The sequence below is a fragment of the Arvicanthis niloticus genome, chromosome 16 (assembly GCF_011762505.2).
Source record: "Arvicanthis niloticus isolate mArvNil1 chromosome 16, mArvNil1.pat.X, whole genome shotgun sequence".
Taxonomy (NCBI): Eukaryota; Metazoa; Chordata; class Mammalia; order Rodentia; family Muridae; genus Arvicanthis; species Arvicanthis niloticus.
The window spans coordinates 27,891,398-27,918,877 of record NC_047673.1 but is presented as its reverse complement, the minus strand read 5'-3'; the positions used below and the strand labels follow the sequence as shown (position 1 = coordinate 27,918,877).

General features: G+C 40.6%; 1 protein-coding gene across 3 annotated transcripts in view; it reads left to right on the top strand.

Moving 5' to 3' along the window:
• Positions 1-27,480, top strand: part of Dlc1 (DLC1 Rho GTPase activating protein) — a 370,246-nt gene that overhangs the window by 184,630 nt on the left and 158,136 nt on the right. The window contains exon 1 of one of the 3 annotated variants that reach the window (XM_076914036.1): positions 15,503-15,978. The exons of the other annotated variants lie outside the window; for them this stretch is intronic. Coding sequence (XP_076770151.1) covers positions 15,840-15,978 — 139 coding nt within the window. The 5' untranslated portion in view covers positions 15,503-15,839. Of the gene's footprint in view, positions 1-15,502; positions 15,979-27,480 lie in introns of those variants that run through there. 3 annotated transcript variants of the gene reach the window in all.

The window sequence follows — 27,480 nt, the reverse complement described above, 5'->3', positions numbered from 1 at the left end:
AACAAAAAAAAAAAAACATATTTCTGGAAGCTTCCGTGCTCACCACTCCAGATTTCTTGGGTTTAGAAGTCACAAATGTCAATGCACTCTCCAGAGGGGTTCTTATTAATACTGAGAGGCAAGAATTGTTGGCTGCTGTCACAGCCATAGCCCCCATCTTTCTCCATAGACACACAATTTTAATTTTTGCTTTGAAACCATTATTTTATAACATACTCAATCCTTCTAAAGATTCAAATAAATTGTCATTGATACTAGATCGATACTAAAAGATTCTACATATAAAGCAAAAATGTTTCTACTAAACCCCATATTATCTATAGTTGAAGGATGTAAGATATATATGTATAAGTTTCTTCAGCAGAGAGAATAATCAAGGGTGGCTTATATAGCATGTATTTACCTTTATCTTTATATCTTTATATTATCTTATGTAAACTACTCATTATTCAGTTTGTGAAACTGAATACTGTTTAAGGTTTTGGTAGTAAGTCCATATACAATATGGTGGGGATAGAAGGAGGGGGTAGATGTCACACTGCACCACCACTAACGTTCAATAAGTCAGTATATAGGAACCATGTTCCTTTTACATGTAAATTTCCTACAGCCCTGCGCATACACCCTCTCTTCTTTCAGAGCTAAACTCTACATCGTGAAGCTGCCCAGAGAATATTAATACCAAGCAGCAATGCAATAGGAATCCTGGGCTTTGTAAGACAATGAAGTGGGTGTTAGACCCTCGGTAACATTAGAGAGCATGGTAAGAAAAGGACTGAATGCCTCAGAGGAAAAGAAAGGGTGATGGGACCAAAGATATTCAGACACGGGTGGGAAAACAACACAGGAGCATCATCTTCACAATCTAGTCACCATAGAAACAGTCCAGTGACAAGGAGTAAACATTCCGTAAATCCAAACATTCTCTATGTTCTTTAGGGAGGCTACCACACTCTTCAGCTTCCCCTCGATGGGACCCATGTTCCCTTCTCCAGTTTGATCTAAGTGCAGCCAACCTTAGCCCTCCATTCTCTTTAGCTCCCACTTCCTCTGCTTCGCACTTGAATGATGTGATAAGGGGAAACACGCTGCGCAAGTGATGTTGGTATGCGCTGCCTTCTTGCTTTGCTTGTTTAGTTGTCTCAGGATTTCCTCTCTCTAGGTCTTAAGAGCACGTCCCCTTCGGTGTGAGGGCGGCCTGCTGAGCAAGATAAGTGGTGAACACTAAGCTGTAAAGTTCTCAAGACACTCTGGACATTTTAGCTGAAGGACCTGTCACCTAAGCTGGAGTTGTCCAAAGAAGCTGGAGCAGGAACAGGGATGGGCACCTTGAAACTGGAGAAGAAGATCTGAGGCATTGCTAGGCAAAGAAATTGTTGGCAAGGTCGGGCTGCAAGGCTTGATGATGCAATCTTGCCGTCTGCCAGCTGGAGCCCAGAGCCTGTGTTCAGAGAGCCAGTGATCAGAGAGGAAAATAGGGAAAGAGAGAAAAATAAGAAAATTTCAAGCTTCAGCTGGCCTTGGAGAGTCGTTATAACTTTTACCAAGAACACTAAATCTTATAATCAGAGGTATTACCCCAGCTGCAAGATCTAGATATCCCTAGTCTTGTATGCAACAGTAAAAAAGAAAAATTAAAAATTAGGAACTGTTTGTTTTAAATGATACGTTACCATTACCAGAAACCATTTGATAATTATCACTATCATTTTTTATAAAGGACTTCGTGTGTGTGTGAGTGTATGTGTGTGTGGTGTATGTTTGTGTATACATATATCAGACTAATGACTGAACAGAGTTGAACATTTCCAGTTATTTTTGTTGTTATTTTGAGTGACAGGTTTTGTTAAAATTGACTTCTATGTTACTATAACTCAACCATTTCTTCTCATCACAAATAACAAATGATGTCCTTAGGGTACAAAAAAGATAGCATTGGAGAACTTCAGAAAGCAGCTGCTTCTAAAGAGCTTGAAGTTTTCCAACTGATTTCAGAGCAAATGACCCTTTCACGAAACGCTAGCAACTTGCTCCAGCACATCTGCCTGCGAAGAAGTCTGCTTTAAATAAGGACACTTCCCACTTAAGCAGGACGGTTGCTACCTCACTTCCTACCACAAGCTATGCCGTGTTTTTCTTTTTCTTTTAATATTTTAGCTTCCAGCGTTCTTGCATCATCGACAACCCCATCTTCAGACCAGATGTGAGCTGCTCACTCACTCGTTCAGCATGAAATTCCAAAGGCAAAACCACTTCCGTTTCCTTGAGAGCCTGTTTTTCCTTTCTCTACTTGAAATGCTGGTGGTACTTACCAATGCTGCCCTGCTGTGTAAATAGAAAGGGGAAAAAAAAAAAAAAAAAGCGCCAAAAGCATTCATGTGATCCAGAGGGTGTTAGTCTCCTTTTCTGGAACGCAATACTAAAACAACTGACCTACAAATTTTCGCTTGCTGTTTTTGGTGGTTGTTGGACATGAGCAGTCATTAGGGTCTGTGGTGACAGGTAATATTGTGGTGGGAGTGTGTAAGTGGGGACAACTGTCCCCACTGTGACCCAGGAAGTACAAAAGGAATAACAGAATAAATATCACAATTCCATAAAAGGACAACTGTAATGACACAAAGCCTCCCCAGTAGGTCCAACGCTTAGAGACTCCTCTGCCTCTCAGCAGAGCCACCCTGGGAAACAAACTTAACATACTGGTCTTTGACAGATAGTCACCACCCTAACTGTAGCACAAAGGCTTGTTCACAACTTCACAAAACTATGCTTGTTCACATCACTGTCTCTTCGTACCTGATAGGTATACTTCAGAGTGAGGTTTCCCAAAGGACCTTTTTTTTTTTTCTTCACCCAGACCATGTTAAAGGATAATTGTCTTAGTTAGAGTTACTACTGCTATGCTGAAACACCATGACCGAAAGCAAGTTGGAGAGGAAAGGGTTTATCTGGCTTACACTTCCACCTCATAGTCCATCACTGAAGGGAGAAAGGACAGGAAGTCAAGCAGGGCAAGAGGCTAAAGACAGGAGTTGATACAGAGGTCATGGAGGGGTGCTGTTTACTGGCTTGCTCCCCATGGTTTACTTTGTTTTTTTTATAGAACCTAGGACCCCAGCCCAGGGGTGGCACTGCCCACAATAGGCTGGACCTTCCCCCATCCATCACTAATTAAGAAAATGTCCTACACGTTTGCCTACTGGTAGATCTCATGGAGGTGTTTTCTCAACTTAGATCCCATCCTTTCAAATAACTAATAGCTTGTGTCAAGTTGACATAAAACTAGCCAGCGCAGTTGTGAAAAGATAGTAATAGTAAATTAAAATTAGAGAAAAGCCCTGTGAAAGTACGAGTTGGAAGTTGTTTTACCATGAGCGTCAAATAAATATGAAAAGTATTGAGCAATCGAAGGCGTCTCTCAACGGCTCTGCTCTCCTCTGCTCATGTCTGACAACTATCTAGACCCAGACCCGCCAACGGCCACACACTGAAGAGATTCATAGAGCAAGAAACTTAAGCTAACTAAGCAGCCGGGACAGTAGGGAAAGGCTTTCTAAGACCTACTTCAAGAGGCAAGAAAGTCATGTGGGCGTCAAATTGCTTTAATGGCTACCATGATTTTTGTTTTGTTTTGCTTTTTAATAACTATTAATGAAGGGATTCCATCCCCTTCCAAAAAATGCATCTTTCCAGAAGGGATACTTGTGAGGAGTCTCTGCTGCCCTTCACAGTCCACAAGTCCCCTTCTGGCCAATACATGGTCCACCTGCACTATGGGTGCCCTTACCTATGACATAGGAGACCACTGTTCCCTGAGCCATTCAAAGTAGCCCAATGGCTCCTGATGCTTCACTTCTTTCTTTCTTTTTTTTTTTCTTTGTTTTTCTTTCCTCCTCTGGCTTTCTCTCCTCATCAGAACAGTAGGAGCTTCACTTTTTTTCCCCTGTGCTTCTCTTATTTAAAATATGACCTTTCTATTTAAAATATTTAAGGTTACATTATTTTTAAACACTTGAAATAGATTTTGAGTTATTTTTATTGAGAAGTAACTATAAAACTTGTCTATTCTGTTGTTGGTAATGATAGCAAATGTCTATTCAAATGTTCTTTTACATGTAATATGTATCCACACAAGTAACATTTACCCCAGTATAATAATAACCTACCTTTATTAAGTTTAAATGTTTGTATTCTATTATACTACATATGTTGATAATAATCAGTATTCAATATGAAATGAATCTGTCATGATAAAATTCAAGTTTTCCTAATAGTGGCATATTATTGTTAATATGTAATAATAATAATGTCTTATTATAATAAAGTTTAATCCAGTTATCACAACACTATGGATAATGTACATACTTATGCCAGACAACTTCCTCCTTGGTGAGGGAAAGACCACCTCCTATCCATGTCCCTGGGAAGATGTACATGTGTCTGGCTTTCAGTGGTGCAGTTCTGATGACGAGCTTCTGTTAGAGAATTGTAAGTGATAGTTAGTTTGGATACTAAGATTCTCCTCTCAGTTCTATGACACCCCACCGACACGCCACACCAGCCTTCTGAAATCACAGTGTTAGTCTCTGTCCTATAATTATGCCTTTTGTATAATTGTCTACAAGCAAGAAGAGGTGATATTCATATATTCATGCAAGTTTTTACATAAGTCTATATTTTTATTTCTCTAGAATAATATATATGGGAGTACGATTAGTTAACCAGAATATATTTAACTTTATGTATTTAATATGGGTTTATATACATTAAAGCTTCTGAAGTGTCTACAAATTAGTTGAACCACTTTCCAATCCCATAAGCAATATATAAAACTTATGTATTACATTTATAAATATCCACATGCTAGCACATAGTGTGGTTCCTCTTTTTCATTTCGGTGGCGGTGCATCTAAGAAAAGTTCTATTTTGCTTTTCCCTGTGGTCAACATGGCTGAGCGTCCTTTTCTGAATTTATCATCACTCATGAACCTTCTTTTATGATGTGACAATTGAATCTCTTTACTCCTTTGTTGAAACATGGTTAGAGGACCTAACTGTTATGGATTTACTGGTGCCTTTAGATGTGTCTCTCATGTTTATTTAGTCTTTATATTTATATAAGGCAGTGGTCTTCAACCTTCCTAATGCTGAGACCCTCTAATATAGTAGCTCAGGTTGTGGTGACACCCAACCATAAAGTTGTTTTCATTGCTACTTCACAAGTGTGTAATTCTGCTATTGTTACGATTCATAATGTAAATAACCATGTATTCTGATGGTCTTAGGTGACCCCTGTGAGAAGGTCATTAGACTCTAAGTGGGTTGTGACCCACAGGTTGAGAACCACTGGTTTAAGTTGTGAGGTAAGGGTCGAGGTTCTTTTTTGAAACATTTATCTAATTCTCCTAGCACAGTTTGTTGAAAATTATTATCATAGCACTTAAAAAACATCAACTTACTATGAAGTATGGATCTGCTCTTAGAACCTTCTATTTGGGAGTGGGTGGGTGGGTGCGGGCACATCCTCATAGAAGCAGGAGGAGGGGGATGGGATTGGGGGTTCCTGAGGTGGGGGATGGGGAAAGGGGACAACATCTGAAATGTAAATAAAATATTCAATTTAAAAAAGAGCATCTTCTGTTTGGTTCCATTGTCTACAGCTCCATCCCCAAGTCGTTATCACCGTGACTATGACTACTTGCAGGTCATCAGAAAGTCAGAGAATGGAGCTCTTCCAAGATTGCTCTTCTCTTATTCAAAGTCACTTTGGCCCTTTATGTCTTTCTTAATTATTCATACATTTGTGAACCAATGTGTTATAAAACAGAAACAAAATTGTCCAGCAGGTTTTGGTTGCTTTTGTATTGTCAACTGATTAGCTTTGAGAAAACTATTTCCAGGAAGTAGGACCCCCTTAAATCCATGAGCATGGTATATCTCCTTTGGTTAGATCGTCATTCATTTCTCATTGCAAGGTTTTATAACTTCTGGGCATTTGTTCTCACATAAGTGTCAAGTTTAACACTTCCTTATTCATTATCATGCTGCAGATGGAATTCTCTTGTCTTATGTTCATTGTTAATACACACAATTAGTTTTTAATCTTAGACTTTAATCCTGTGACCTTGCTGAACCTCCTCTTTATTTCTGGCTAATTCACCTAGGAAGAAATCAATTACATTGATCTCTTCAAAGAACTAGATTTGGACAGTCTAACTTGTTTCTCTGCTTTCAATTTTAATGGTTTCTGCCTGTATCTTTAGTATTTCCATTCTTCTTTCGTGAAAGCAAGAGGAGCCTTTAATCTGGGACTCATCAGCCTCATTGTTGAGGTGCAACTAGTCTAGAGATTCTTACCAAATGCCCCAAAGTGTCTGAGTTCTCTTCACAGTAGCTGACAGGAGCTTCAGGAAGGGATCTGCCTACTGACTCCTAATTGATCTTTACTGGCCATAGAGAGGTCCTTCTCATGAGTGGACCAGATTGACACTTAGCCAAAAGCAGGGCAAACTTCTCTGCAGAGCCACAGAGGCCATTTGCTCTGCTCTTTCATCTTTGGTCACTCACCCTGTACATGCTAACTGATCTCTTACCTTTGCCTCAAGACTATCAGGACATGTTTGGGCCTTTTCAATGGCCCAAAACTTCCTACCAGTGAACAATTGAGGTTAAGACAGTAATAGGAGTCAATTACTTGTTTTTAGCTTTCTCCCACAGATTGTGTATATATATATATATATATATATATATATATGTATATGTATATGTATATGTATATGTATATGTATATGTATATATGTATATATGTATATATGTATGTATGTATGTATGTATATATACATGTATGTATATATGTATGTATATATATGTATGTATATATATATATGTATATATATACACACACATATATATGTGTGTGTGTGTGTGTGTATTCCATATATACTTTGTTCAGTTTCACTGCTAACCTACCTTAAGGTTTTTCTAAGGTTTTCAAGGGGAATGAATATTATGTGTGTTTGTATATCAATAGGATTCCTTCATGCACTGAAGCTAAGTCAAAGTGCAGCAGCTTTTTAGAAGACACTGTGGCATTGTGTGCTGACAGTGTTCAAGTTCTTGGCTAAGTGTGTTAACATGTATGATTAAATGGCTATAATCAGTAAGTCTCATTAACATAAAGAAGTGCATGAATTCCTACTTGCTCTGAATTTTATGTTATTCCTATATGAGTATGATAGAGCGTGTAAAATCAACCAAATGTGCATTTGATATTGCTGTTGCTTTAGTCATGTTGTCCACTGTGAGAATTGTTATAAACTAACAAGTATTAGCATCTAGCAATTGTTCACAAATATTTCTTGCACTGAGTATATTTTATATGAAGATAAAACTGAAGACATGAGTGTTTTTGCTTCTTTCTCAGAATAGAACACACAACCTGCTAAGGCCCTGTCAGTGACCCAGCCCCTGCAACTGGACAGCCAGCTTAGTGAATGGCATGCTTGATCCAGCATTAGTGTACCTAAAGGACTGTGACTCCACAGAAGGGGTCCTGCCTTGTGTAGCTATGCAAAAGGCCAGAACAAGGAGAATATGCAGAAAAATGTCATAGATTGTAAGTGTATGACTTATTTTATGTTATGTTATGGTATCTTTGCTTTTTGTAGAAATTAGACTTATGAAAGTCATGACAAAAAAATTCTGGAGACATCACCATTCCCCCTTTCTCCTGGGTTAAGAACATTCAATGATGTTTATAACCAAAGAAATTCTCATCGAGAAGCTAATCCCCACTGCTCCAAATACAGAAACAGATCAAGATATATATGCAATTGCCACTTGTCAGAGCAAATGTTCATATCATGATCTCACTAGTGAGAACTGGCATCATTGCTGTGTATCCTGCATGTCACATGCTAGCTGTTAAAATAAAGGCACATATTATAAACATTCTTCACACTAAAAGATGTTTCCTTCCTTTCTGCAAAATCTCCGAGCCCTGGCCGTTTGAATATCTATACGAGGGAGAACCCCTTCTGTAGAGCTGCAGTCCTTTAGGCATACTTAGTATACTAGACCAAGAATTGCCATTTACTAAGCTGGGTGTCCAGTTACAAGGGCTTGACAGGGGCTAACCAGATAGGGTTTAATAAGCTCCCTTCTATCATCTTAAATCTTTCCACCTCCTGTCATCATTTATATCATCTAGAACCACATAACTAGCATTTTGGGCAGTCCTAAATGTTACAGTTGATTTATACACACACACACACACACAAACAGAGTGGGGGAAGGGAGAGGGAGGAGGGGGGAGAGAGGGAGACACACACACACACAGAGAGAGAGAGAGAGAGAGAGAGAGAGAGAGAGAGAGAGAGAGAAAGTTGCATCATAAGATCAAAGTACATTCATGCTAATTCATGCTACACAGCTTTGGAAAAGAAAGTGCCCCTGTCACAAACCCCAAGAAAATAGGACCTAGAAACACCATAAAACTGTAAAGTTTGTTTGCTGCTAGAAGACCAAATTAATTAATTATACAGAATTAGATAAGATCTATAATATGCTAGTAAAGCAAGATAGCTGTCTGAAATAGAAACAATTAGGGACCTACTTAAATCAAACTCTCTAGGTTTAACTACAGATAAGAATCTCTGCTCCCCAGGGATCAGGAAGTTATCACAGCTTTGCCCGGCCAGACGGGCTCTGACTATGGCTGACATTAGATTTATCACAAAAACAAGAAACTGCAAAACTGTAAAATCACTTCTCATACAATTCCAAGGGGGTCTTGGGGAACCAATGGGTGCATTTCCCGCTTTCCCACTTGCCCAGCTGACACAGAACATGTTATGACAGACTGTCCTCACCTCTTCTAAACATGAAAACTGAGTTATTTCAAATTTGGAAGACCGTAACTTGAGGAATTACAATCTAAACTGTAGTTCCTAAATGACTGTTATCTGGATAGCCTTGGGTTAATTTGCAATGTTGACTTGGTTGAGAAACACCCAGATCAATGGGGGTGCTCTTGGTATGTGTTTGCAGGTGCACTTCTAAAGAGGATTGAGTGAGGAGTGAAGAACTACCACAATTCCATAGACTGGGTCCCAAATAATAAAAGGGGAGAAAGAAAAACACACTACTATAAACTGAAGTTCCCTTTTCCTTCTCCTTCCTTGTGGGTGTGGAGGACCAAGCCCCTCCCACAGTCATGCTTGCCACATGATGGAATGCATTCCTTTGATGTGTAAGCCAGAATAAACCTCCTCCCTTCAGTTGATTCTTGTTCAGAACCTGGTTGCAGAGATGAGAAACTTCTAGTGGACTATAAGAAAGAAAATAATAATGATAATAATAATGTTTAAATGGGCTCTAAATTAAAATGAGTTGGCATACAAATTACAGTGTGCTGTGTTAATTGGAGCAAGAGTCTAAATTAAAATGGCTTTTGTATTATATTTATGATATATAAATCATTATGAGATGTAGTCATAGAGTTGAAATATCCTCACAACAAAATCTTCAGAAATAGGAATACAAGATCCCAGTTCTACATTTGGCTATAATAAAATTAACAATGAATGCTCATCTTGATTAAAACACTTATCTGGCCTTAAAAAACTTTTATGTGATAGTATGCCTATATTTCCAGCAATGGAGAAAAAAAAAAGCTGAGACAGGAGGATAAAGAGTTTGAGGTTAACCTGAGCAAGATAGCAATGAGATTGACATAACACAGACAGAGAGAAGGAGGGAGGGAGGAAGGGAAAGAGGGAGGGAGAGAGGGAGGGGAAAAGACATTATTATACACCCTCATTCCTCAAGCTGTTAATAACAGTTATGCTCCTCTTAATAACTTATTTTGTTAAAACTTCTCAGATAGAAGCTTAGTGAAATAACTCAGTGGGTCAACATGCTTGCCACCAAGCCTGACAACCTGAGTTCTGTATTGAGGTCCCACGTGGTAGAAGGAAAGAATCAACTCCAGCATGTTATACTTTGATCTCTACAAAAATGTCACATCACATGCATACACACACACACACACACACACACACACACTCATGCACACACTAAAATAAATAAGTGTATAATGTGTTTTTGAATCTGTTAGATTCGCTCTACAGATCACTCTACTTCATGGAACTTATACTAAGAATGAATTGTGTTCTTTTCTGATCCTTCTGACATGAGCTCCAGAGGGCTAACCTAGAGAGCTGAGTTACTAAGGTGTTGGGCTGAGCTTGTTCTCATTTAGAGATGAGACCCAGTGTTTTCCATAGAGGACACTGAACTGGGCCAGGTTATACTTAATTGTTGCCCTTCAATTTTCATAGCTAAGATCACCCAAGGCCCCACTGCAGGTTCAGGTTACTTCCCCACTCCAGATCTAACTAGTTATTTCATTTGGCTGAGATTAGGAAATTTTATTCCTTAGCCTAATACCAACTAAACCTAGGTTATTAATGGATCGTTGTCACTATTAATTCAAGGCCAATCAAGTTATTGAGGAGGCTAATACACCTTGGAGGCAAACAGTACTGAGTATGAATCCTAGACCCACTATCTGCAGTTGGACCATCCTCACATTTCTTCTCTCGGAGCTGCTGTTTCCTAGTCTCCTCCAAGGAGATAGTAACCACTAACAGTGCTACAATGGGACTTGGGTTGCTACATAAGCCTAGAAGGGGAAGTGTCATTGCCTTCATTGCTCTTCTTTCCTTTCTCTGCTTAGCTATAGAAAGACTTCTTACCAGATAATGGCAACGGACTATCAATAAGGATACAAGTCACCACTGTAGAAGGTTAACTTGCTCCAGCTCCTGAAGGTCCCTGTACATCTATCTCTACCCTAGTCAGTAGCTGTCGCTCAGATTTCAAAATGATACAGGGTCCTGTTATATGTGTGTGTGTGTGTGTGTGTGTGTGTGTGTGTGTGGTGTGTGTGTGTGTGTGTGTGTGTATGTGTGTGTGTATATATATATATATATATATATATATATATATATACACACACACACATATATACTTTCTAGACTACTGACTAATATCTTCTCCAGAAACATACCACTGGATAATTATATAAATGACCTGTGTCACTCTTCTGGGTTTCAAAGCCAAATAGTCATCCAATTGAGAGTAAAAAATACTCAAGAGGGTTGGAGAGATGGCTCAGCGGTTAAAAGCACTGACTGCTCTTCCTGAGTTCAATTCCCAGCAACCACATGGTGGCTCACAACCATCTGTAATGGGATCCGATGCCCTCTTCTGCCATGTCTGAAGGCAGCTGCAGTGTACTTGTCATATATATAAAATAACTAAAATCTTTTTAAAAAATACTCAGGGAAAAATAAAAACATTAAAGAAAACTCTATCTGTATGTAACAAGCAAGTTTAGGATATTGTTATCCTCAAAGCCAGTGGTTCTCATCCCCTTTGGGTGTCAAACAACCCTTTCACAGGGGTTGCCTAAGAAAACAGATGTGTATATTACAATCCATCACAGTAGCAACATTACAGCAGTAATGAAACGAATTTTATGGTTGGGGGTCACCACAACATGAGGAACTGTATTAAAGGTTGCACCAGTATGATTCATAGGCAGGTTGCTATCGTAGGTTACAAGGCTCATAGCCGGGAGACGTTGGTGATTACATTTTCTCCTCTGGTAGCAAGCATAGACTTATCTTCCAACACCATGAAACAATAGTCAGTAGGGATGAATTTTCTACTTGAAAACCATCTCACTCTGTCCATGTTTGATGATATACAAACACAGTATCTTCAGCAATATAGCCTTACCATAACGTCATGGAGAGTCACAAATAGCCTTGTCAATAACCTGTAATGTTTGGGCGAATGAGCTCTAAATCCCCTTTGGGCAACAACTCAAAAAGGTGTATTTCATTTCCGGAACTGAGAGTTTTATTTGGTAAGTATATGATGCCTAGTTGGGGTATGATCTCCTCCATTATATGCTGATACTTTAAACATTCCTTTCAAATATACGTATATGTTAGGAAACATCTACAGTCATGCTTTTTCTAGCTTTTTAAATTGCTTTAGTGTTTGATGTCCCTCTTCACATTCCCTCCTTCACCCCGCCCTCCCATCCTCCTCCCCATGGAATCCTCCTCTTCTAGTTGCCCCTTTATCTCTTGATAACACTATATTCTATATCTCCTTCCTTGGAAGAGCCTCGTTTCCCCTCTAGTCCTTTACCAGCTACCTAACCTCCATGACTCTTTTAATTTAAACACCCATCTCTAAAAGCCAACATCCACATATAAGAGCAAACACACTGTCCTTGTCTTTCTGAGTCTGGGTTACTGACCTCAAGATGACTATTCAGTTCTATTGACTTACCTGAAATTCTCATTTTCTTAATAGCTGAATAATAGTCCATGTGTGAATTACCCATTGCTCTGTTGATGAACACATAGACTGCTTCCAATTTCTTTCTATTATGAGTAAACTTTACAAATGTAGACAGCAATACACATGGATGAACAAGTATCTTTGTAGTAAGATCCGGAGTGCAAAGGCTATTTGTTACTCTCTGCAATGTTGTATTAAGGCTTTATGGCTGAAGATACTGTGTTTGTACATCATCAAATGTAGAGAAATTTAGATGGTTTCCAAGTAGAAAATTCACCCTCTACTGACTGTTGTTCATGGTGTTGGAAGACAGATCTATGCTTGTGACCAGAGGAGAAAATGTAATCATCAACGTCACCCAGCTATGAACCTTGTGACCTACAACAGCAACCTGCCTATGAGATATATTGGTTGTAATAGTGGCATAAACATTATGGAATCAACCAACAACTTTTTCATTGCATTTAATACCTATTCCATGAGATAGAGCCAATATCTGGCACTGTTAAAGCAGCCAAGAACATGATACTAGGTAGGCTGTGGGTCTAGGGGGGAAGTTACTACTTTTGCTATATGTCCAAAAAGTGGTATAGCAGGAGCTCATCTTCCTGAGAAACCTCCACACTGCTTTCCATTCTAGCTGTACCAGTTCGTACTCCCACCATGAATGAATATGTGTTCCCTCTCCTGCATCCTCCCCCCATCATTTGCCAGCATGTGCTGATTTATTTATCTTGGCTATTGTGACTGGGGTAAAATAAAATCTCGAAGTCATTCTCTTGATAGCTAACGATGTTGACAATTTTTATGTGTTTCTCAGCCATTTGTGTTTCATCTTTTGAGAATGCTCTGTCTAGTTCTGTGTTCCATTTTAATTGTGTCATTCATTTTGTGATGCTGTTTCTTTAGTTCCTTATATGTTCTAATTCGCCGACCCATGTATCATTGGTGAAGGCTTTCTCATTCTGTAGGCTACTGCTTTGCTCAGACAATGGTGTCCTTTGTTGTACAGAAACTCTAGCTTCACGAGGTCCCATTTGTTGGTCTTAATGCCTGCATTAGCAGGGTCCTGTTCAGAAAGTCCTTTCTTGTGCCAATAATGTCAAGCCTAAACCTTACTTCCTCTTCCGTCAGATTCAGGGTAGCTGATCTGATGTTGAGGAGGTCCTTGATCCATTTGTATTTGAGTTCTGTACAGGGTGATAGATGTGGATCTATTTTCATTCCTCTACCAACACTACTTACTGAAGAAGCTACTTTCTATTTTCTCCAGTGTGTATTTTTTCCATCTTTTTCAAAAATCAGGTGTGTGTAACTATGTGGGGTTATGTCTAGGTCTTCACTTCCCTTCCATTGATCAGTGTGACTGCGTTTGTGCAATAGCATGCTGGTTCTATCACTACAGTTCTGTAAATTCGTCTTGCAATCTGGGATGGTGATACCTCCAGGAGTAAAGGGACTTGTTTTAAAACAGAACCAGCTAATAAGTAGGTAGACACTTTCTATGGGGTTGGGGGGGGGGTGTTTGCTTGTTTTTGTTTTCTTCTTTGCAGTGCTGGCAACTGAGCCCAGGGCCTCGCTGAACATAGAGATTTATTGTTTAGCAGGAAGGGTCCTCTCAACCTTAGCGGTGCCCGCTAACTCATGCCTAGTCCAGTGAAAACCTATAGAACCGGGAACGGAGAAGAACATGCTTAATATGCAAGAAGCTTTGGTTTAAAAATAATTTGAAGATGTTCTCTCCCCCACCCCCACCCCCACCCCCACCCCCACCCCCACCCCCACCCCCACCCCCACTCTAAGGATGAAAACATGTTGGGAGCTTAAGCCCCAGTAAAATGGGAGGATTGTGGAAGTGCTTGGGCCCAGTGGGCAATCTGAGGTCTCTGGGGAAATGATCTTGGATTGAATTAACTCGAAGGGGATCCAGAATGAGTCCTGTCAAGAGTGAATTGTTTTAAGAGTGAACTTGACCCAGACTCACTCTCTCCCTTCCTATTTGGCACAAAGATCATTTCCTCCACCCCCACCCCCACACACTACTGCAATGATGCCACCTCCCGTTAGACCCTTAAAAGAGGCTAAGCTAATATGGCCATTTGAAAGTGTCCTTCAAAATCATAAGCTAAATAAACGTCTGTGTAACTAAGCAGCCTCAAGTATTTCATTATAGCAATCAAAACAGTCCGATGTAGGAGCCCTGCGAACACTGATAAGTTGGGACCAGTAAATCTCGGGACATATGGGTTATTTAAAGCTGTAGCTACTACAGTTCATTATGTTCATTACTACTTCTGAGCACTCTCGCTGTTTGCATAAGTCTTTTCTATGGTTAAGTTGTCAAAGGTATACGGAAAAAGTGGATCCGCTTTGCATAAACATAAAGCAGCGGGAGATCAGCGTGGGTTGCAATTTGCCTTCTTGACTTCCAACAATTACGGTAACAATTAGCATTTGCACAGCACCTGACAATGTGCACGCTGCTTTTGCAGAGTCATCTCTTCCCACAAAGGTTGTGAACTGGCTGGCCCCTTGATACTGTCTCATGCCAGTACTAGGCTTCCCTCCAATCCTTGAAAGTTATGATGTGGAATCCGAGGGACAGTGAGAAAGGAGACACTAGAAGTCAGAAAACCTGCCAAACTCGTGGGCATAGAAGTGGATGATTAGCGTTTTAGAAACACAACATGTCTTGTAAAAGAAGCAGTTGGCTCACATTTCATTCCCCAAAGTGTACAAGAACTGCCTGGTACTCACAAAAAAAAAAAAAAAAAAAAAAAAAAAAAAAAAAAAAAAAAAAAAAAAAAAAAAAAAAAAAAATCTTCTGAGGTGAGTGTTTGAGGCATAACAAATAATCAGCTGTTTACTGGGAAAATAGATTCGTAAAACCTGGGCATATTGGAATCTAATTTCTAAGTGAAGCCTGGGTTTATCAGAATAAATCACTGACTGTAAAGGAGCCGTATAAAGAGGAAATGCAGGAAGCTGGTAACTATTTTATTTTACAAACTCAAGCTCCTGTTTAAGAAACAGAACAGCCATGTCTCTTCTGCCATGTAACCTCAACTTAAAATGAACGTTGGTCTCACAACCGGCCGGATCTAAAACCTGCGGGCGCAGATCAGACGCTGCTCTGGTGAGAAGAAACCTAAATGACAGTGCTACCTGCTCCACTCTCTGCTCCGTCGCGGGAAGGAGAGGTTGGGCTCACATCTCCGGGACGCGGTGCGGCAAAGCGAGCGAGGTGATTGGGTTACACCAGGCGCATCCCGATAGCGGGCGCGGGAGCCGCTGGCCCTAAGCCTTTCCAGATGTGGCCGCGGCGCGCGCTGGGCTACGGGCCAAGAGGCCGCCTGCAGCGGCGTCCTGAGGCCGCAGCGCCGGCCGCAATGCCTGCGTCCTGAGCGCCGGGGAAGGACGAGTGTCCTGGGGATCCGCCCGAAGTCACTCGAGGGTAGATGGGGGACCCCGAGGGCCACGTGATGGCTCGGCCCCTGAGAGGCCCGCTGCGGAGGTCCTTCAGCGACCACATCAGGGATTCCACCGCCAGGGCGCTGGATGCTATCTGGAAAAACACCAGAGAGAGGCGGCTGGCAGGTGAGGGGCATGGGAGACAGCCAGGAATTAGTCAGAAAGCCTTTGAATGCGCAGATTGTCATTAACTCTCGAAATTAACGGGCTCATCAGCTGGAATATTACAATCTCTGATTCTCAATGTTTGCGGCGGGAGGTTGGGGGGATCTTTTTATTTTATTTCCTCTTATTATTGTTATTTGTTTGATTTTTTTTCTAGCTAGGTTTTTTTTTTTTAACTTTTGTCTTGTTTTGTTTTGTTTAACCTTGAGAAGAAAAGCAAGGTCCTTTGGGGTGTCAGCGGTGGAGATGACGAACTACAGGCAGGAGCCTGCAGCGTGGTCTATCTAGGGTCATCTGAGCAGGTCTGGCCTGAGGTGGCCTGACCTGACTGGTGCAGGCTAGGGGCCTGGCAGGGTGTGTGGGTCAGTGGGAGTCCCGCCCAACATCAGTCAGCTCGTGTTTCCTCCAGCAGAAGCTCTGAGTTTCAAGAGGGTACCAGGTGTGCCCGAAGCAGCTGTTTGAACTGCAATAAAACATCCGTACATTGGTGCAATTCAAGTGTTCTAGGGCTCCCATTGCAGGCACCAAATGGCAGTGCTGTGTTTGAAGGACTCCAGTGAGAAAAGGAGTTCTCCGCCTGATTCTGGATAGGAGGAATATTCAGAAACTGAGAGCAGATAGCATCTCACTGAGATGGGGAGTGACTCAGAGGAGAGCGTCATTGCAATTTGCCTTCTATCCCTGTTTGTATCCTTAGTGGGCTTTATTATGCCATCCACGTGGATGGGTCAAAGAGTATGTTTTTGTGATGTCGTCGTCGTCGTCGTTGTTGTCGTTGTTGTTGTTGATCGGGTTCTTTTCTGAATCCTGGACAGACTCCAGGAATGGTTAACTGTCTTAGACACGCCTCCAAAGGTTGATCCATGTTTCTGGACTACGTTCTTGACAAAAGGTCGCTTAAGATCAAATAACTGCCTCAAGAGCTTGAGGAATGGGAATGTAAGATGTGTGACTGTGATAAGGCAGTTATGAAGATAAACACAAATGTTCCATACCATGGTAGGCTGTTTGTTGGAATGAGTGCTATTTGTATATTATCTTTGAGGCCAAGGTCTCACAATGTATCCCAGACTTGCCTCCTTCCTCAGCTCTCCAAGGCTGAGGTTATAGGTGTGAATCGCCATATCCTAAATCAACGGGGTTTTTTTTTCTGTTAATCTAAGTAATATTGCCCATGACAGGGAGAGGTTGGACAATGTTAAATTGTTAATTAATATAACAATACTTAATTACTAAAGCAGGGTACAGAAAACAAGTTACTTTAAAATTTTACAATGTTATTACTGCTTGCAAACAAAATACAATGCCTTAAGTAAAGCAACCAAACTTTCTAAATTATCCAAATAACAAGCTATAGTTATTATAAAAGGAGGCCAAGGATATAAGATATACAAGTATAAGATGCCCAACTAGAGTTGACTAACTTAATAAAAGAAAGAAAAAAAACTATTTCTTCATAATTGTAACTTTTTTATTATTAATACAACAACATTTGGATTGTGGCTTGGTTTTTTTTTTTTTTTTTTTTTTTTTTTTTTTTTTTTTTTTTTTTTCTTGAATGTAAGGCTACCATTAAACACTACCATCTTCCTGGATTTCCTCTTTGATTTTCATGAAATCTAGAGTTTGATGGCTGGGGTGGGGGACAGATGAATATGAGAATATTATGGCTTGAAAGTTGTGTGTCCTTCACCTTTCTTTTGGTTATGTATTAACTGTCTATTTGTAGAGTCCAAATGCAGGAGCCAATATAAAGTCAGTAATGCAAACCACCTGGAGAACAATCATTACTTTTGATGTGTGATGAAGCATTCCCTCAACTCTGGCAGCAAATAGGATTTTGCTACTCCAGTCTCTCCGAAAGAATTCTCCACGTTACTTGGCTCCGCAAGGCAAAGCGTAGGCTGCTAGGATGTTTATATAATGGAGAATGTGGGCAAGAGAAAAAGAACCTGGGTTACAACTGACGCTGATGGCTGGGGACCTGGACACTGTTGCATCCTCCCTGGTCCTTGGCTCATGGCTGACACTGTCACTGTTTGTAAACTAGAGATTGGTCTGTTGCATATCTAACCTCAAGCCTCCTCACCAACACCCATCCCTTCTAGCAATTCTGCCCTTAACCCTCCCACTGACCAAAACTCGAAGTCACAGCTGTTCGGAGTTCACAGAGATTCATTTTCTGAACAGTGAAGAACAATTGTTATTATATGACACCCCTCCTTGGCCTTCCCTTGCAGAATGGAGGGTGGTGGAAAAATCCCCCACCTCCCTCTTCACTGTGAAACAAATGAGGTGACAGGTAAAGGAGTTGGAAGCATCAGTGGAAAGTACTTCTGCTCATAATGGCTAAAAATCCAGAGCTGTGGTGCTGATGGCCCTGGTGACTTGCACCAGGCTTCTCTATGACCAATCATAGGGTGTGGCAGTTTCTACCTAGGCAGATTTTTATCATGGGAAGATGTTTTAAGCTTTCCTTTTTAGGTTATTTCTGTCTCTCCCATGTCTTGGTCAGAGTCAGTCTCTCTCTCTCTCTCTCTCTCTCTCTCTCTCTCTCTCTCTCTCTCCCTTCTCCCTTTCCCTCCCTCCCTCCCCCTTCCCCTCTCTACTCCTAAAATTTAATTGTTTCTATTTATGATACCTCATTTATTCCATGTACAAACCTGTCATTTACTTCTCCGTGCCTTAAAATCCCTTAAGGATTCGGTCTGTCATTTTAAAGGATCTGCAGTCTTATATAAACAATGCAAATCTGCCACTTGTGAGAAATGACAGGACAGATTGCTTTAATTTCACCCCTTCGATTTATGCCCCTCATTGTCCCCAGTCACAGCCCCTATCAGTTTTGCTTACCTATGTCCCCAGCCCTCCAGGCTTCTTTCTTAAGAGCAGATTGTATCACTAAGGGTTTGGTGAATGGGAACTTGAGAGTCATGCTAATTGATTGATGGGACACATAGCCCCATCGGGCTGAACAGCATGTCTTTCTCATCTCTCTCTGAGCTCCTCATAGTCTAAGCATAGCTTCTCCTGTGCTTGCCTGCCCATCTCCCTCCTACTTGGTACCTGGTCATCTTAGCATCAAAGTGCATTTCATTCCCCAAAGCCATTTGCTTCCTTAGTGTTTCACACAAGGCTCCTGGCCTTATGTTAAGATGGGATTCAGATAAAGCCTGTAGCTCACTTCTCAGAATATTTACCAATGTGTGAATAAAATAATAGAAAATTGTGAAGAAAGCCAATTATAGTGAAACATATCTATAGACATGTTCAGATCACAAAATGGTAGTAGCTTAATATGTACTAATTATATGATGATTTTAAAACATAGAAACTTAGGTTATAAAGTTTTTAAAGATCCCAGGGCACAGCCTGCTGAGTTCTAGTTAGACTAAGAACCACCCTGTGTCCTGATCTGGTCCAATCATATCTCTTATCTCTTTGTCACTAACCAGCATAAATAGAAAAACCTAAGAAGCAATGGCTATTGCTAGGTCACTAGCATAGAGCCTGCAACTTTACTGTTAGGTATCGGAATGACTGCAATGCACAGAGGTGCCCGGGAGTTGGTCACTGAGGTCATAGGAACGTCAGTGGACAGAAGAATGGCAATTATGTGTAATTGAGAGTGAGCTCAGATCCACATAACTGCAGAGTAGGGGTGGACAGAGATGTTTTGTGATATGTACAAAAATGTAGTGTGACACGGAAAACACAGTTTTTGTTGAGGACACAGTCCCAGGGACATCTACTAGCTATAGGAAGGACACCTCATCTACATTCATGGTTGTGGAACCTGCTAAAGAAAGCTTAAGAAACTCAGTGTATGATTTCCTGCACTGTCCAGCTTCCTGAATCCTTCAACTCTATCCACAGACTGGAAACTAAAAGTCTCTGCTTGATGCTTACTGTGGTTTTCAAATGTTGCCCATAGCTTTGCTATGCACTGGCTCTTGACCCAGTAAAGCACCCATAAGCTGTAGCTCCCATGACAAGCACCCATAAACACCAACTCCTATCATTGTGATGCCAAGTTCTCATAGTGAGCTGACTATAGCGTGGTATATATTTGACACAAGTCCACAAAGCAGACAACTCTAAAGAAAAATAAAATAGACTACAATTGAAGATAGAAATAGTTTTAAAAAAAAAAAAAAAAAAAGACTGAAAGTAAGATAAATCCAGACTCTGCCTATGTAGTAACTTTCTTCAGCACAGAAAGAGAAATTGATAAATTAAAAGGAAATTAGTCCTACTTTTTAAAAAGTGAAAATCAGTAAAGTGAAATAAACACACAGTATAAAACCATATAGATTTGGGGAAAGAATGCAATGTCTCTATTAAAGGCATAGTATCTTGACCTCTAAGGGGGATGGATTCTAAGTTTCTCAAAGGTTGAGACGCAAGGCAGGATGCTATTTCCACAGCTAAGCACCTTAGGAAGAAAAGAAGTTAATTGACTATAAAGCGAGAAAGGTTAGACAAATTACAATCTAGATGAGCTTCAGTTGACATAAAGCAAACCATTTAGGGATGTGCATCGAGTCAGATCCCTGGGGTATTGTCTTGTATGTTTACTCTTATGTCTTTTGAGGAATAGATATCTGTGTTTCAAATGACCGGGTCTGTAATAAGCCAGCAACGTTAAGTGTCTGGCCTGCTTTGCTCTTGGATACTTGTTCTCAAGGATGCTGGCCCCATTCCAAGAAAGGGCAACCACAAACATTGACTCTGTGAACTGCTTTGTGCTCCCTCGGTTCATAGCGAAGAGCAAGTAAGGGCACATGGAATGCCTTTTAATCAGGAGTGAGGTATGCCTCAAAATATGCAGTAAACAGAGACAGCTCCACTCTAGATGTTTTAAAGAGAGACAACCATTGGGGAAGCTTGTGAACTATTGTGATGTGAGCGTGTTTTATTTTATGTATGTAGCCTCCGAGTTTACTGTTTTTGATAGAGAATGAATCAGTGAGTGTCATGGCAGTCTTTGAGGAGAGAAGATGTTAGTGGGGAGACTGAGGTTACAGCTGAGCCTCCGCCTGCCTGAGTTAAGACTGTGGCTTGAAAAAAGCCAGGTTCAAAACTAAGTGTTTTAGTTAGGAGAAACGACAGAGGTTCTGGTTAGTCAACAAAATGATGGACTAGGTATTAGGATTATCTTATACCTCACTGGTATAATTAGGAATAATTATGCTCTAATTGTATTTTGAGAGAAAAGTTTTATTTTAACAGGAAGGGTGATATGTAGGAGGAGCTAAGGGGGAAGGAGTACCGAGAGGAAGAGATGGAGTAAGGAGAGGAGAAGATGAAGGAGAGGAGAAGCAAGGTGATAAGAGAGAGAAAGAGGGGGTGGGGCATGGAGGCAGATGTCCATGTGTCTCCACCAGTCAAAGACAGTTGATATATCTAGGTTGGGTATTGGGTTACACTTCTGATTGAACATTACCAAATGTATAAAGCCTTTGACTAACACTTTAAAAAAATTATATAAAAGCAAAAAGGAAAAGGGGACATGGGATAGGGGTTTTCTAGGGAGGGGAAATGGGGAAAGGGGATGGCATCTGAAATGTAAATAAAATATAAAATAAAAAAAATGGAAAAAAGAGTTCAGAAAAAAAAAGACTATGGCTTATCAAAGCTCATATGAACTCAGAGACTGAAGCAGCAAGCATGGGGCCTACCTGGGTCTGCACCCAGTCCTCTGAGTATATATTATAGCTTTCTGCTCGGTGTTTTCTGGGAACTCCTGAGTGTATGAACCAGTGGGTCTCTGATTCTCATGTCTCCTCTTGGGTCCCTTTTCCTTCTGTCAGTTTGCCTTGTCCAACTTCAATGTGATGGTTGTCCTCTCCTCTTATTTCATTTTATTTTTTCACGTTTGGGGTTTTTCCCTTAGAAGCCTTTTCTTTTCTAATGATAGACAGAAAGGTCTGGATGAAGAGGAGGTAGGAAGGAACTGGGAGGAGCAAAGGGAGGGGAAACCAATCAGGATATATTTTATAAGAAAAGAATATTTTTAATAAAAGGGAGAATTAAAACAAAAAGATTGTGGCTCTTGCACTGGATAACTTTGGACAAAATAATGTGTTCTTCCCCAATGCAAAGAGGCTGCTACCAATGCTTGTATCATAGAGGCTGATACCGATGCCTGCATCCTAATACACAATTAGCAGTTAAGTGAGCCACCGTTGGACATGCTCAGAAGAGCCATTGGCATACTGAGAAAGCACAGTCCCGTTTGGGGGAGTATCACTCCACTTGTCTTTTCTTTATGGCCTACTTCCCGAGGCGGTTCACCCTTGTAGCACACTATCACTGTGATCTACCTGCTACCTGGGGCTTTGGGGCAGAAGTAGCTGAACCAATCCAAACACCAAACAAGCAAAACAAGAGAAAACTATACCTCCACAGAGCAACAATGGAAGACCTAAAGCAAGTGATTTAAAAAAAAAAAAATAGACTTTTGTGAGCTCCCAAAGGAAGTGGACAGAATAACTGTTTCTGCACATTGATGAGGAAGTCAGCCTTGCCTGTGCATTTGTCATACTAGAAAGACAATCTCTGGACACCTTCCCAGGCGAGCTGGGACCTGCTTTGAACACTGCTCTACGGACAGAGCTGAGCATGGCAAAGAGCAGCAGTGCCAGCTGGCTTACGTCTTTCAACATTCAGCTGTGCTCTGGTGTGGGGCAGGCATGCTAAATGTCAAGGCTGGCACGTGAAGGGGGTTGTCCTGCATACGTCTTTCGGTGGAGTGAAGCAGCTGAATCGGTCCTATTTATTCAAAGTGGTATGAGTGTCTGGCACTCTTCCTTACCAAAGGTCTCTGTAATCAGAAGAACTAGATGGCTACACCTTGGTAGGAAGGACAGACGTTACTGATTTAGGAACCTGTTGGTGGGTTATATAGCAAAAACTGGCTTTAGAAGAACCTTCCTCCAGATACTCCCTGCTCCAGAGGAATGATTTAGGTGGAGATTGAGATTAAGCATAAATATAAACATAAATATTGTTCTATTTCTGGTTCAGTCCCTGACTTACTTTTAAAGTAATTTGTCCTTCTCAAAGAGGGAGGACCCATTGCCCACATGGTATGTGCTGAAGGCATGTGTCCCATTGAAGGCCTGTACTGATTGATCCCTCGGTACTCTTCCCTGTGAGGCTTCAATGAACACGGTACTTCCAAGTGTTTGGCCTGGAATTACTGATGAACAGTCAAGGCCAGAGTACTCTTGCCCCTTTATGATCAGACTCAAGATAACGGTACCACTGTTGCTCTTCTTAGCTGAAAAGTAGGCAACAGATCTCCTGTGACTGTGTCTGGAAGGTGGAAGCTGCCAGCAGGTGACTGCCACCATTTGTGGGCATTGCACAGATGCCTAGAAAGAGCCAGAGTCTGTATTAAAAGCATTGCATGGGTGCCTAGTAAGAGCCAGAGTCTGTACTAATGGACAGCATCATCAACGTGCATATGTAGCTTTAAAGACATGCTCTAACCTGTGGCATTCATGATATGAGCTACACCTTGGAGACTGCTAACTAGGAGAAAAGGTGTTAGGAAGGTCTGGTGGTGGGCTTGACAGTGTTTGGTCCTGGAAACCAGGCTGGGACAAGAAGGAAACGAAGAAAGAACAGATACACAGGCACAAAAAGAAAACCTGGGATACAGTGAAACTAGACACTGGTTCTGGGACCCTGAAACTTAGCTGGTTAGAAATCATCTGAATGGGGGGAATGAGCTTATTAGATGAAGGTGAATGTGGAGGTCTCTATAAGTGTAAGGGAGCAATCTAAGACTAAAGTCATCCCAGAGTAGACGCTGTGGTTGATAGTTCCTACATACACAACATTAACACCTGGACCAGAGGAAGGCTTTGCCTCTCTTAAGTCTGAGGCTTCGGGGTCCTTGTTATAGCCGTGTTCATTACCAACAATACACATTCACTAAGAACTTCATCCAGCCCAGACACAGTTACTCACTACTTCCTCCACTCCACAGCCCAGCATAAATATAAAGGTTGAATAATTCCAATTTGAACTGCTCTCCGGGTCCCTTGCGGGCCAGACCCCTTCCAGAGCAAAGTCCCTTCCTAGCCTACAGAGACGAATAAATACGAGGTCTATCTGGTTCACCCATGAAACCCAGAGAAATCCTCTCTGCAGTTCCAGGTTAGGCCTAGTAGTATATCTTTCCTAGTAACTTGTATTTCTCCTTTTTGTAGGACAAAAAGACTTACTTCTCAAATGCTAGGTTATATTTTGAATTGTGTCTCTCCCTTTTTCTTTTCTTATTCTTTTTTTTTCTGTTTAGTGAAATGTTGGCCTCTTTTTCAACTTAAGCGAACAAAATGTAAACTATGTCACCACCTAAACCAGAAGGCTCCTGGCTGGTTTAGAAATCTGAATGAACTAAAATTAGAAGTTATGCGTTTAATATTTCAGTTTGCGTACACAGTTATGCTCAGGCTCCAGCACAGAGGAGCTAGAGGACTGAAGCGGGTTATCTGAAGGATTTGGGAGCCCATGGAATTTCTAGAAGGTCCAAACTGGAAGTCAAGACTTTTTTTTTCCTCTAATAATAACTTCCAAAATATATTTCTGATTTAAAAATTTTAAGATAAAAGAAAAAGAATACTAAATGTATTATCGTTAAAATGTGGCATTATTTTGCCTAATGCTTTCTAGGTGTGGTGTTTTGCTTCTTGCTTCTAGAGTTGTCAACTTGACAAAATCCAAAGTCACTGAGGAGGAATCTCAATGAGGGATTATCTACACTGGGCTAGTCTATGGGAGTTGTCTTAATTAGGTTAATCTATGTGGACATTCTGGCCCACTGGGAGTAGCACCATTCCCTAGGCAGAGGGTCCTGAACTGTGGAGAACTTAAGCGAGCATGAACAAGTAAATATGTATCCATTTTTTCTTTGTTAATGATTATGATGGTAATGTGATTAGCAATTTGTAGTTCCTGACAACTTTATTACAATTAGTGATTTTAGTAGTTTGACTACAAGTTATCTATTCAATGCAGGCATTCCTTATATCCATGCAAAAATTACCAAAGGATATAGGTTTTCGGTGATATTACTGTCATTGATCTTCTCAATTAAGACATATCTGGATGTTGAAAAGATATTCAAGTACATGTCTTACTTTATATTAGAGGCAATTTTACTAGTGTATTTCAAGCAATGTTTTAATTATTATTTCTTACTATTACTTTGTAGAAAGGGTAAATGATGCAAATAAAAGAAAATAACACCCTCTTCCTGATGAGTTATTTGCTATTAATGGATGCCTGGGGAGAATGATCATTGTCTTCACCCACTAATGAGCCTACCAGGCCTAGATGAATTGGTCCACACCCATGTCATGCACACAGCCCTTTGAAAAAATAGTAGGTCCCAAACTAATAAAGAAGGTGTGAGCATAGGAAAGGAATTTCAAGGGAGGTGGAAGAATTGGAAGGGGTGGGAGAGAGACCAAAGAGGGTAGAAGGAGAGAAATCAGAAGGTACTCCACACATGTATGAAGTTGTCAAAGAGCAAACAAGTTTCAAAAAGAAAATAGCAAGTTCAACTCTGAATATTTCATCATCAAGTAACAGGTATAAGAACAAGATAACGGCTATTGATAATCCAGTATACAGTCAAGAGAATGGTGATCATATATACTCCATATTCAAGAGGACACTGAGTATATACTATACTCCCAAGAGGAGATGGCTCATACACTGTACAGTCAAGAAGACACTGATCAGACACTGTACAATCAATAAGGCAGGCAGGACACCCACTGAAGCAAAGGATACAAAGGGGGGGTGGTATTCTACCAGGTGGGAATTACCTTTATCAATTTCATATTGCCTAGTTCTCATTGTGTATCTAGTCATAGACACTATAGTAGACAACTGAAGTGATAGAGAGATGAATTAAAGATCATCACTAGGCTCCATTGGCTATTCTATTTGACAGAGAACAATCTATATAGAAAATAAGCTCAGAGCATGAATTAAGTGCTCAAGGAAGGCACTTGCTAAGCCTGGCACTGTCTAGTCTTTCTTTTCTCCTTCACCTTCACTCCTGGCTCACTTCCTTCTTTCATCCTTTCCTCTATATACCCTGTCTATCTCTCCTTGTGCTTCTCCCTCGAAGGCCTTCCCTCTCCTTCTTGAATCAGGAAGTTACCACTGGTCCAATTGCATTAGAAATAGAAAAAAGGTATACATGCTATTTCACCCTTACTTGTATTTTGTCGGGGTCATGCTCCTTCCGTATGCTTATGAATTATATTTATAAGTGAAAACTTCCTTTACACATAAACATTTAACATCATTTTTCCGTGAAAACAGACACTACAGAATCATTGCAGAAAAGCCTCTATGAGGACATGGCAGTAGTGGAGAGTGTGTGTGTGTGTGTGTGTGTGTATAAAAGTAAGAACATAGAAGTGCACTGGTAAGATAAATACAGGCATGGCAAACTAAATTGTGTTAAATAGCAGCATTTATATGATTATTCTGTAAATTATTGGACATTCTTCAACATTACATGAAATTTTGCCATTAATTACTCAATTAACTGGTCACGTTGTTCCCTCCACTGAGTATATAATAACCATGTGTATAAACACACATCTACACAGCATGCTTGAAGGTGTATATGTTTGTATTTGTCTGTAGTCATCTTGTACCCCTGAGACTTTATTCTTGTATGCTAAGGAGCACATGCTTGCCTTTTTTGCAGTAGTCGTTGACACAAACTTTACATCCAGTGTCATGATAGTTTGACAGTGAGAGCCAAAAAACAGAGGAGTTCCTTTTGGTCATTCTCCCAACTTAGTATGTGCCCTCCCTGCTCTAATTTTACAGTAAAAAAAAAAAAAAATCAGAGTGCTGAATTTAGTATAGGGACAAAGAGGGGTCAACTCTTATACTCTGTAGTAAGAATCTTAATCAGTCAATCATTTCCATCAATAGAAACAATAAGAATATAAGAACGAGTGAGCAGAGCCTGGAGAAATAGCTCAGTCGATAAAGCACAAGGACTTGAGTTCGATCTCCAGCACCTAGGTTTAAAAAAATAATGCTATGTGTGTGTGGGGGGGGGGTTGAACCCTTGAAATTCCAGCACTGGGGAGACCAAACAATCCAGAGATCTTTCTGGCTAGCCTAGCCTAGATCTCAGTGAGAGATCCTATCTGTAAGACCTGAACCCTTTCTGAGAAATGATTATGAGGTTAACCTCTGGCCTCTACGCATGAGTGCATGTGTATATGCACACACACACACACACACACACACACACACACACACACACACGAAGATTAGAAACTTCTAAACAATAAAAATTTCACAAAGATATAGGGAACATTGAATACTATTGTCAGCTGATGAGCACTGAACATCTCTGTGCTGGTCCTTTTCTCTTTAGGCAACTTCTTATCAATATGGAGCACCTAAGAA